Source organism: Rhinoraja longicauda, chromosome 34, assembly GCF_053455715.1.
Source record: "Rhinoraja longicauda isolate Sanriku21f chromosome 34, sRhiLon1.1, whole genome shotgun sequence".
Classification (NCBI taxonomy): Eukaryota; Metazoa; Chordata; class Chondrichthyes; order Rajiformes; family Arhynchobatidae; genus Rhinoraja; species Rhinoraja longicauda.
In genome coordinates this window covers 3,356,996-3,369,733 of record NC_135986.1, presented here as the reverse complement: position 1 = coordinate 3,369,733, position 12,738 = coordinate 3,356,996, and the positions used below count along the sequence as shown (strand labels likewise).

Genomic DNA, 12,738 nt, shown 5'->3' with positions numbered 1-12,738 from the left:
CCTGCATCTAGCCTCTCCAACCCCTTAAGAATTTTATATCTTTCTATAAGATTCCCCCCTCAGTCTTCTAAATTCCAGCGAGTACAAGCCGAGTCTATCCAGTCTTTCTTCATATGAAAGTCCTGCCATCCCAGGGATCAATCTGGTGAACCTTCTCTGTACTCCCTCTAAAGCTAGAATGTCTTTCCTCAGATTAGGAGACCAAAACTGTACACAATACTCCAGGTGCGGTCTCACCAAGGCCCTGTACAACTGCAGCAGAACCTCCCTGCTCCTATACTCAAATCCTCTTGCTATGAATGCCAACATACCATTCGCTTTCTTCACTGCCTGCTGCACCTGCACGCTTGCTTTCAATGACTGGTGCGCCACGACACCCAGGTCACGTTGCATCTCCCCTTTTCCTAATTGGCCACCATTCGGGTAATACTCTGCTTTCCTGTTCTTGCTGCCAAAGTGGATAACCTCACATTTATCCACATTATATTGCATCTGCCATGCATTTGCCCACTCACCTAATCTATCCAAGTCACTCTGCAGCCTCCTAGCATCCTCCTCGCAGCTAACACTGCCACCCAGCTTCGTGTCATCCGCAAACTTGGAGATGTTGCATTCAATTCCCTCGTCCAAATCATTAATATATATTGTAAATAACTGGGGTCCCAGCACTGAGCCTTGCGCTACCCCACTAGTCACTGCCTGCCGTTCCGAAAAGGACCCGTTTATTCCTACTCTTTGCTTCCTGTCCGCCAACCAATTCTCTATCCACCTCAACACTGAACCCTCAATACCGCGTGCTTTAAGTTTGTACACCAATCTCCTATGTGGGACCTTGTCGAAGGCCTTCTGAAAGTCCAGATATAACACATCGACTGGTTCTCCCTTATTCACTCTACTAGTTACATCCTCGAAAAATTCTATAAGATTCGTCAGGCATGATTTGCCTTTCATAAATCCATGCAGACTTTGTCCGATGATTTCACCACTTTCCAAATGTGATGCTATCACATCTTTAATAAATGACTCTGGCATTTTCCCCACTACCGATGTTAGGCTAACTGGTCTATAATTCCCCGTTTTCTCTCTCCCTCCCTTTTTAAAAAGTGGGGTTACATTAGCTACCCTACAATCCTCAGGAACTACTCCAGAATCTAGTTTTGAAAAATTATCACTAATGCATCCACTATTTCTGAGGCTACTTCCTTAAGCACTCTGGGATGCAGCCTATCTGGCCCTGGGGATTTATCGGCCTTTAATCCATTTAATTTACCTAACACCACTTCCCGACTAACCTGGATTACCCTCAGTTCCTCCATCTCATTAGACCCCCGGTCCCCCGCTATTTCCGGCAGATTGTTTATGTCTTCCTTAGTGAAGACAGAACCAAAGTAGTTGTTCAATTGGTCTGCCATCTCCTTGTTCCCTATGATCAATTCACCTGTTTCCGACTGCAAGGGGCCTACATTTGCCTTAACTAATCTTTTTCTCTTGACATATCTATAAAAGCTTTTGCAGTCAGTTTTTATGTTCCCTGCCAGTTTTCCCTCATAATCTATTTTCCCTTTCCTAATTAAGCCCTTTGTCCTCCTCTGCTGGACTCTGAATTTCTCCCAGTCCTCTGGTATGATACTTTTTCTGACTAATTTATATGCTTCATCTTTTGTTTTAATACTATCCTTGATTTCCCTTGTTAGCCACGGATGCACTACCTTTCCTGGTTTGTTCTTTTGCCAAACTGGGATGAACAATTGTTGTAGTTCATCCATGCGACCTTTAAATGCCTTCCATTGCATGTCCACCGTCAACCCTTTAAGTATAAATTGCCAGTCTATCTTGGACAATTCACATCTCATACCCTCAAAGTTACCTTTCTTTAAGTTCAGAACACTTGTTTCTGTATCGACTTTGTCACTCTCCATCCTAATGAAGAACTCTACCATATTATGATCACTCTTGCCCAAGGGGCCTCGCACAACAAGACTGCTAACTAACCCTTCCTCATTACTCAATACCAAGTCTAGAATGGCCTGTTCTCTCGTTGGTTCCTCGACATGTTGGTTTAGAAAACCATCTCTCAAACATTCCAAGAAATCCTCTTCCTCAGCACCCCTGCCAATTTGGTTCACCCAATCTATATGTAGATTGAAGTCACCCATTATAACTGTTTTACCTTTGTTGCACGCATTTCTAATTTCCTGTTTGATGCCATTCCCAACTCTACTACTACTGTTAGGTGGCCTGTACACAACTCCCACTAGCGTTTTCTGCCCCTTAGTGTTTTGTAGCTCCACCCATATCGATTCCACATCCTCCAAGCTAATGTCCTTCCTTTCCATTGCGTTAATCTCCTCTCTAACCAGTAACGCTACCCCACCTCCTTTTCCTATCTGTCTATCCCACCTAAATATAGAATATCCCTGGATGTTGAGCTCCCAGCCTTGGTCACCCTGGAGCCATGTCTCCGTAATCCCAACTATATCATAATCATTAATAACTATCTCCACATTTAATTCATCCACCTTATTACGAATACTCCTTGCATTGAGACACAAAGCCTTCAGGCTTGTTTTTATAATACTCTTGCCCCTTATATAATTATGTTGCAAAGTGGTCCTTTTTGATTTTTGCCCTGGATTTGTCTGCCTGCCACTTTTACTTTTCACCTTGCTACCTGTTGCTTCTACCCTCATTTTATACCCCTCTGTCTCTCTGCTCCTGCTCCCATCCCCCTGCCATATTAGTTTAAAGGGCGGTACTCGCTGGAGTTTAGATGGATGAGGGGGGGACCTCATTGAAACTTTAACCGAATAGTGAGCGGCCCGGATAGAGTGGATGTGGAGAGGATGTTTCCACTAGTGGGAGAGTCCAGGACCAGAGGGCACAGCCTCGGAATTAAAGGACGTGCTTTTAGGAAGGAGATGAGGAGGAATTTCTTTAGTCAGAGGTGAATCTGTGGAATTCTTTGCCACAGACGGCTGTGGAGGCCACAAGTCAGTGGATATTTTTAAGACAGAGATAGATAGATTGTTGATTATTCCATGTGTCAGGGGTTACGGGGAGAAGGCAGGAGAATGGGGTTGGGAGGGAGAGATAGATCAGCCATGATGGAATGGCGGAGTGGACTTGATGGGCCCGATTCTGCTCCTATCACTTATGACTTTATGGACTCAGTGGGCTTTAGGTCGGTGTCGATGAATAAACTATTGGGTGGTGGGTCTAGGAGAGAGGAGGGGGAGATGTTTGCAAGAGAGGGGTTCCTTATTTCTCCGCTTCAAGCCCCCACAGAGAGGCCCAGCGTGACGGTGACGGTGACCGTGACGATGGCTGTCGAGAGCATCACCCCCAGGGGAAGCGCACGCTGGGTGCCCTACGTGGCCGGGGGCGGTGGGCTGCTACTGCTGCTGCTGCTGCTGGGAGCTGGGGTGGTCATCTGCATCTGCCAGAGGAAGAGGAGGAGGAGGAGGAGAGGTGAGTGATGCTCTGGGTGGGTCCATCACACTGGGAGGTCCATCACACTGGGAGGTCCATCACACTGGGAGGTCCATCACACTGGGAGATCCATCACACTGGGAGGTCCATCACACTGGGAGGTCCATCACACTGGGAGGTCTATCACACTGGGAGGTCCATCACACTGGGAGGTCTATCACACTGGGAGGTCCATCACACTGGGAGGTCCATCACACTGGGAGGTCCATCACACTGGGAGGTCCATCACACTGAGAGGGCCATCAGACTGGGAGGTCCATCATACTGGGAGGTCCATCACACTGGGAGGTCCATCACACTGGGAGGTCCATCACACTGGGAGGTCCATCACACTGGGAGGTCCAGGACACTGGGAGGTCCATCACACCGGGAGGTCCATCACTCTGCGAGGTCCATCACACTGGGAGGTCCATCACACTGGGAGGTCCATCACACTGGGAGGTCCATCACACTGGGAGGTCCATCAGGATGGAGATAGCCCTGTCGCCGGGAGGTCCCGTGGCTGGGAGTGCTCTTGCACTGGGAGATCCCTGGTGATGGGGGGTCTCTCATTGGGCGAGCGTTCGGCGCCAGTTGATGTCCCCCCACTGGCAGGTCCCTTGTGCCAGGAGACGCCTCTCACTGGGGGGTCCGGCTTCCTCCAAAGATGTCGGTGGGTGGGTGGGTTATTTGACCCCTCTGTAACGTGCCTCCCCAGTGTGTGGCTGACGGGCAGAATCAGGCGGGAGTTAATGGGGGTGTGGAGGGGGGGGGGAAGATCTCGAGGAGTTCTCAGTGCGGTCACGGTGGCGCGGCGTTAGAGTCGCCGACTTACAGCGCACGCAGCGCCGGAGACCCGGGTTCCATCCCGACTACGGGCGCTGTCTGTACGGAGTTTGTACGTTCTCCCCGTGACCTGCGTGGGTTTTCTCCGAGATCTTCGGTCTCCTCCCACACTCCAAAGACGTGCGGGTTTGTAGGTTAATTGGCTTTGGTGTAAGTGTAAATTGTCCCTAGTGTGTGTGTGTGTGTGTGTGTGTGTGTGTGTGTGTGTGTGTGTGTGTGTGTGTGTGTGTGTGTGTGTGGTGTGTGTGTGTGTGTGTGTGTGTGTGTGTGTGTGTGTGTGTGTGTGTGTGTGTGTGTGTGTGTGTGTGTGTGTGTGTGTGTGTGTGTGTGTGTGATAGTGTTAGTGTGCGGGGATCGCTGGGCGGCGCAGGCTCGGTGGGCCGAAGGGCCTTGTTTCTGCTCTGTATCTCTGAACTAAAACAAAAGTAAGTGGGGGAGGTGAGATCCCTCTGAGAGACAGCATTGACTCGACGGGCCGAATGTCGGAACGCTACTCGATTAAGGTTGTTGCCCAGAGCGTATGTTGGCACTGGGCCTGTACTCGCTGGAGTTTAGAAGGATGAGGGGGGACCTCATTGAAACTTTAATCGAATAGTGAGCGGCCCGGATAGAGTGGGTGTGGAGAGGATGTTTCCACTAGTGGGAGAGTCTAGGACCAGAGGGCACAGCCTCAGAATTAAAGGACGTTCCTTTAGGAAGGAGATGAGGAGGAATTTCTTTAGTCGGAGGGTGGTGAATTCTTTGCCACAGACGGCTGTGGAGGCCACAAGTCAGTGGGTGTTGTTAAGGCAGAGATAGATAGATTCTTGATTAGTGCGGGTGTCAGGGGTGATGGGGAGAAGGCAGGAGAATGGGGTTGGGAGGGAGAGATAGATCGGCCGTGATTGAATGGCGGAGTGGACTCGATGGGCCGAATGGCCCGATTCTGCTCCTGGAACCTATGAATGGACAACGCAGTCGAGAACGCCGCGCCGCGCCGTTTGCTGGACTGCTCCACACACGCACACAGGCTGCTGATAAACGCAACCATCCCCAACGATGCATGTTGGCGTTGAACCGGCCGACCCCCTGGGCGGAGCCGGTTCAGGGAGACCCACTCTATGCGGGGCATGTCCGAGCCGGGTGGGGCTTTGTGTGGCGGTGCATTGAGGAGGCCGTGATGTCCGTTCCCAGCTGGTTCTCCTTGCCCCTAGTATACTCCTAGTATTCCAGGTGTACTAGGAGCACCCCTAGTATACTCCTAGTATTCCAGGTGTACTAGGAGCACCCCTAGTATACTCCTAGTATTCCAGGTGTACTAAGAGTACCCCTAGTATACTCCTAGTATTCCAGGTGTACCAGGAGCACCCCTAGTATACTCCTAGTATTCCAGGTGTACTAAGAGTACCCCTAGTATACTCCTAGTATTCCAGGTGTACTAGGAGCACCCCTAGTATACTCCTAGTATTCCAGGTGTACTAGGAGCACCCCTAGTATACTCCTAGTATTCCAGGTGTACCAGGAGCACCCCTAGTATACTCCTAGTATTCCAGGTGTACTAGGAGCACCCCTAGTATACTCCTAGTATTCCAGGTGCGGTCTCACTAGGGCAGTTGTACGGGGCCCTAGTGAGACTGCACCTGGAGTACCGCGTGCAGTTTTGGTCTCCAAATTTGAGGAAGGACATTCTTCTCTTGCTATTGAGGGCGTGCAGCGTAGGTTCACCAGGTTAATCCCCGGGATGGCGGGACTGTCGTACGTTGAAAGACTGGAGCGACTAGGCTTGTATACGCTGGAATTTAGAAGGATGAGAGGGAATCTTATCGAAACATATAAGATTATTAAGGGGTTGGACACGTTAGAGGCAGGAAACATGTTCCCGATTCGGGGGGGAGTCCAGAACCAGGGGCCACACACAGTTTAAGAATAAGGGGTCGGCCATTTAGAACGGAAAAACTTTTTCAGTCAGAGAGTCGTGAATCTGTGGAATTCTCTGCCTCAGAAGGCAGTGGAGGCCAATTCTCTGGATGCATTCAAGAGAGAGCTAGATAGAGCTCTTAAGGATAGCAGAGTCAGGGGGTATGGGGAGAGGGCAGGAACGGGGTACTGATTGCGGATGATCAGCCATGATCACATGAATGGTGGTGCTGGCTCGAAGGGCTGAATGGCCTCCTCCTGCACCTATTGTCTATGTTGAAACCGGAGCCACAGAGGGTCGCTGCGTGACGGGAAGAAAGGGCGACGAGACGCCAGGCGTTGAGGTCCCGGTTGCCGTGAATCCCGGGCGAGGTGGCGCCAAGAGCGTTTGGCGTCCGATGGGGCCTTGGGCGCCAACCCACGGGTGAAGAACTCTCTGCCAAGCTCGGCGGGAACGTGGTACCTGCGAGCACCGGCAGGAGATCCGTCGTAGTTGGGCTTAGGCGGTCGGGGATGATCGGCACGGCTTCGTTGTGCGCGGCTCTAGTATGGGCGCTGCGGCGCCATGCTGGGGCGGCATACGGCCTACGGCGCTGTACAGGAGCGCAAGACTCCATGGCGGGCAGGTGCCGAGAAGTGTGTTGAGCTCTGGGTGAACGCTTGTGATGTGGACTCCATAGGAAGACCTCTGCAGATGGTGGTGGTGATGTAGCACATATTTATAGCGCCAATTGTTGGGTAACCGCGCTATTCTGTGGAAGGCAAGGGGAAGTGTTGGTGGTACAGTCTTACGCAAGTCATGGCCTGAGAACCACACTGTGTTACCTCAGTCCACCCGTCTGCAGTGCAGTTTATTGCCACGTTTACAGACACAGAGCCCTTTCGGCCCACCGGGTCCGCGCCGACCAGCGATCCCCGCACACTAACGCTATCCCACACACACACACACACACACACACACACACACACACACACACACACACACACACACACACACACACACACACACACACACACACACACACACACACACACACACACACACAGACAATTTCTACACTTATCCCAAACCAATCAACCTACAAACCCACACGTCTTTTGGAGTGCGGGAGGAAACCAAAGATCTCGGAGAAAACCCGCGTGGGTCACGGGGAGAACGTACATACTCCGTACAGACGGCGCCCGTAGTCGGGATGGAACCCGGGTCTCCGGCGCTGCATTCGCTGTAAGGCGGCAACACTACCGCCCCGCCCGAGATACAGTGAAAAGCTCTTTTGTGTTGCGTGCCAAACAGTCAGCGGAAAGACGACACACGATTACAATCGAGCCGTCCACAGTCTACAGTTCAGTTTAGTTTAGAGAAGGATAGTTTAAAGCTGTACACTGTGGACGGTCGGGATGGAGCCCAAGTGTCTGTGGGCTGTACTGAGTACTGGGCCACTGCATTAAGGAGAACAGAACAGGTTTCTAACACAGCAATCGTTGATTATATTTTCAGACGCTGCTGATGTACCTGAGAATTATTCTCCCAACGTGCCTGTTTCTCAGGTAAGACCGTTGCTGTTTAAATCAAGAAGCCTACTGATTATATAGATGGAGACTCAGAGTCACACAGCGTGGAAACAGGCCCTTCGGCCCACCTCCCCCCTGCTGACCAACATGCCCCATCTACACTAGTCCCCATTGCATGCGCTTGGTCCTTGTTGTGTTTTTTTGACTGTCATGGAGTCACAGAGTGACACAGCGTGGAAACAGGCCCTTCGGCCCAACTCGCCCACACCGGCCAACAATGTCCCAGCTACACTAGTCCCACCTGCCCGCGTTTGGCCCATATCCCTCCAAACCCGTCCTATCCATGTACCTGTCTAACTGTTTCTTAAACGATGGGATAGTCCCAGCCTCAACTACCTCCTCCGGCAGCTCGTTCCGTACACCCACCACCATCTGTGTGAAAAAGTTACCCCTTCGGATTCCTATTAAATCTTTGCCTCTTCACCTTGAACCCATGTCCTCTGGTCCTCGATTCCCCTACTCTGGGCAAGAGACTCTGTGCATCTACCCGACCTATTCCTCTCGTGATTTTGTACACCTCTATAAGATCGCCCCTCATCCTCCTGCGCTCCAAGGGAATAGAGACCCAGCCTGCTCAACCTCTCCCTGTAGCTCACACCCTCTAGTCCTGGCAACATCCTCGTGAATCTTCTCTGCGCCCCTTTCCAGCTTGGCGACATCTTTCCTGTAACGCGGTGCCCAGAACTGAACACAATATTCAATTTCCCTCCTGGGGTGAATAAGGTTTTATCGTACGGTATCGTAAAGTCTTGTTTCCCCTTTCTCTGCAGGGCGATGGATCGGAAGAGATTGTCTACGCTGTCGTAAAGGTGAAGGAAAGTTCGACACCAAGAAACGTGTCCCACCCTGAGCCAAAGGACTTGTACGCTGCAGTTAGATTTACACCGACACCGAGCAGACTGCCTGTGTGACCGTTGTCTTGTCTTTAAAATCCACAGTATATTAGTCGAGGTTTAGTTTTGTTTAGTTTAGTTTAGTTTATAATAATAATAATAATAATAATAATAATAATATTCATTTATTGTCATTGCAACGAGTACAACGAAATTAAAAAATAGCCAATCCTGACGGTGCGTAAAAACATATATGCAATAAATGCAAAAACAAATAAATACAATTATATTAAGTACAAAAGATTTTTTAACAGTGTTGCCGAGTGCAGAAAGTAGTGTTCAGTTCTCGTATGGCCCTGGGGTAAAAACTGTTCTTAAGTCTGTTTGTTCGGGATTTGATCGACCTGAAACGTCGACCAGAGGGCAGATGAACAAACAGACGGTGGCCGGGGTGGGATGGATCTTTTATTATTTTGCCTGCTCTACTGAGGCAGCGTAGGCTGAACAGGTGCTCCAGGGAGGGCAGTGAGCAGCCGATGATCTTCTGGGCCGTCGTGATGACCCTCTGAAGGGCCTTCCTGTCCTTTTCTGAGCAGCTGGCATACCATGTGGTTATACAGTATGCCAGCACACTCTCGATGGAGCAGCGATAGAAGGACATCATGAGCTTCTCCTGCAGGTTGGTTTTCCTGAGGATCCACAGGAAGTGGAGTCTCTGCTGTGCCTTCTTCACTGTGGTGATGGTGTTGGTAGACCAGGTAAGATCCTCTGCGATGTGCGTACCCAGGAACCTGAAAGCGGGTACCCTTTCCACACAGACCCCATTGATGTAGAGTGGGTCGTATTCTACACTGGTTTTCCTGAAGTCAAATATAAGTTCCTTTGTTTTGGAGGAGTTCAGGACAAGATTGTTCACTGAACAACATGCTGCCAGCCTTTGGATTTCATCCCTGTAGGCTGTCTCATCTCCTCCTGAGATGAGTCCAACCACAGTCGTGTCATCCGCGAACTTGATGATGGTGTTGGTGGGATGGGTGGGGGCGCAGTCGTGAGTGTAGAGGGAGTAAAGGATGGGGCTCAACACACAGCCCTGTGGTGAGCCGGTGCTCAGTGTAATGGTGGAGTTTAACGATACAGCGCAGAAACAGGCCCTTCAGCCCACCGCCTCCGCGCCGACCAGAATCAGGGGCCACACACAGTTTAAGAATAAGGGGTCGGCCATTTAGAACGGAGATGAGGAAAAACATTTTTCAGTCAGAGAGTCGTGAATCTGTGGAATTCACTGCCTCAGAAGGCAGTGGAGGCCAATTCTCTGGATGCATTCAAGAGAGAGCTGGATAGAGCTCTTAAGGATAGTGGAGTCAGGGGGTACGGGGAGAAGGCAGGAACGGGGTACTGATTGAGAATGATCAACCATGATCACATTGAATGGCGGTGCTGGCTCGAAGGGCCGAATGGCCTCCTCCTGCACCTATTGTCTATTGACCAACGATTCCCCGCACACTAACACTATCCTACACACACCAGGGGCAATTATACACTTATTACCAACCCACTCAACCTACAAACCTGCACGTCTTTGGAGTGTGGGAGGAAACCGAAGATCTCGGAGAAAACCCACGCAGGTCACGGGGAGAACGTACAAACTCCGTACAGACGGCGCCCGTAGTCGGGATCGAACCCGGGTCTCCGGCGCTGTGAGGCAGCAACTCTACCGCTGCGCCACCGTGCCTTAACAAGGAATCAAGGAGGAATTTCTTTAGTCAGAGGGCGGTGAATCTGTGGGATTCTTTGCCATAGACGGCTGTGGAGGCCACAAGTCAGTGGATATACCCAAGGCAGAGACAGACAGATTGTTGATCAGTGCGGGTGTCAGGGGTTACGGGGAGAAGGCAGGAGAATGGGGTTGGGAGGGAGAGATAGATCAGCCACGATCGAATGGCGGAGTGGACTCGATGGGCCGAATGGCCCTCATTCTGCTCCTTGTCACTTATGAGACCGGAGAAAACCAACCGGGGAGAACGTGCAAACTCCGTACAGACAGCACCCGTGGTGTGTGATGCTAGAAAGTTCTGTCTCAGCAGTAAACAGAATGGACAAAGGGAGTTTAGGGGGGAGAGGGGGGAATTTAATTTCCTGCTTGAATACTGTAATTGTTTTCCATAAATACTTTAACAATGCAGGGAAACCTGAATCTGTGTGCATTATTCTGTTGTGCCTCACTGTCCACATTCCATCAAACGTTAGGTTACCCAAACCACTCCCTAAACACACATTTAATACTTGTTCCTTCTCTCCTGAGATGCTGCCTGACCCGCTGAGTTACTCCAGCATTTTGTGAAATAAATACTTTCGATTTGTACCACCATCTGCTGTTATTCTCTTACACTTTAGTTCTTGTTTTGTCGTTTTCGAGGTACAGCTCGGAAACAGGCCCTTCGGCCCATCCAGTCTGTGCCGACCAGCGATCCCCGCACACTAGAACTATCCTGCACACGCACGCACGCACGCACGCACGCACGCACGCGCACACACACACACACACACACACACACACACGCACGCACACACACACACACACACACACACACACACACACACACACACACACACACACACACACACACACACACACACACGCACACACACGCGGCCGGTGATGATCGGCGCGGCTTCGTTGTGCGCGGCGCTAGTATGGGCGCTGCGGCGCCAAGCTGGGGCGGCGTACGGCCTACGGCGCTGTACAAGTGCGCAAGACTCCATGGCGGGCAGGTGCCGAGAAGTGTGTTGAGCTCTGGGTGAACGCTTGTGATGTGGACTCCATAGGAAGACCTCTGCAGATGGTGGTGGTGATGTAGCACATATTTATAGCGCCAATTGTTGGGTAACCGCACTATTCTGTGGAAGGCAAGGGGAAGTGTTGGTGGTACAGTCTTACGCAAGTCATGGTCATGGAATGACACTGTGTTATCTCAGTCCACCCGTCTGCAGTGCAGTTTATTGCCACGTTTACAGACACAGCGCCCTTTCGGCCCACCGGGTCCGCGCCGACCAGCGATCCCCGCACACTAACGCTATCACACACACACACACACACACATACACACACACACACACACACACACACACACACACACACACACCAGGGACAGACAATTTCTACACTTATCCCAAGCCGATCAACCTACAAACCCGCACGTCTTTTGGAGTGCGGGAGGAAACCGAAGATCTCGGAGAAAACCCGCGCGGGTCACGGGGAGAACGTACAAACTCCGTACAGACGGCGCCCGTAGTCGGGATGGAACCCGGGTCTCCGGCGCTGCATTCGCTGTAAGGCAGCAACTCTACCGCCGCGCCCGAGGTACAGTGAAAAGCTCTTTTGTGTTGCGTGCCAAACAGTCAGCGGAAAGACGACACACGATTACAATCGAGCCGTCCACAGTCTACAGTTCAGTTTAGTTTAGAGAAGCATAGTTTAAAGCTGTACACTGTGGACGGTCGGGATGGAGCCCAAGTGTCTGTGGGCTGTACTGAGTACTGGGCCACTGCATTAAGGAGAACAGAACAGGTTTCTAACAGCAATCGTTGATTATATTTTCAGACGCTGCTGATGTACCTGAGAATTATTCTCCCAACGTGCCTGTTTCTCAGGTAAGACCGTTGCTGTTTAAATCAAGAAGCCTACTGATTATATAGATGGAGACTCAGAGTCACACAGCGCGGAAACAGGCCCTTCGGCCCACCTCCCCCCTGCTGACCAACATGCCCCATCTACACTAGTCCCCTTTGCATGCGCTTGGTCCTTGTTGTGTTTTTTTGACTGTCATGGAGTCACAGAGTGACACAGCATGGAAACAGGCCCTTCGGCCCAACTCGCCCACACCGGCCAACAATGTCCCAGCTACACTATTCCCACCTGCCCGCGTTTGGCCCATATCCCTCCAAACCCGTCCTATCCATGTACCTGTCTAACTGTATCTTAAACGATGGGATAGTCCCAGCCTCAACTACCTCCTCCGGCAGCTCGTTCCGTACACCCACCACCATCTGTGTGAAAAAGTTACCACTCGGATTCCTATTAAATCTTTGCCCCTTCACCTTGAACCCATGTCCTCTGGTCCTC

The 12,738-nt window shown here is 51.0% G+C and overlaps 1 protein-coding gene across 1 annotated transcript in view; it reads left to right on the top strand.

Moving 5' to 3' along the window:
- Positions 1–8,740, top strand: part of LOC144609697 (uncharacterized) — a 9,329-nt gene extending 589 nt beyond the window's left edge. The window contains exons 2-4 of the mRNA XM_078428200.1: positions 3,277–3,468; positions 7,709–7,758; positions 8,553–8,740. Of these exons, the coding sequence (XP_078284326.1) occupies positions 3,277–3,468; positions 7,709–7,758; positions 8,553–8,693 (383 nt within the window). The 3' untranslated portion in view covers positions 8,694–8,740. The remainder of the gene's footprint in view (positions 1–3,276; positions 3,469–7,708; positions 7,759–8,552) is intronic.
- The last annotated feature ends 3,998 nt before the right edge of the window (positions 8,741–12,738 follow it).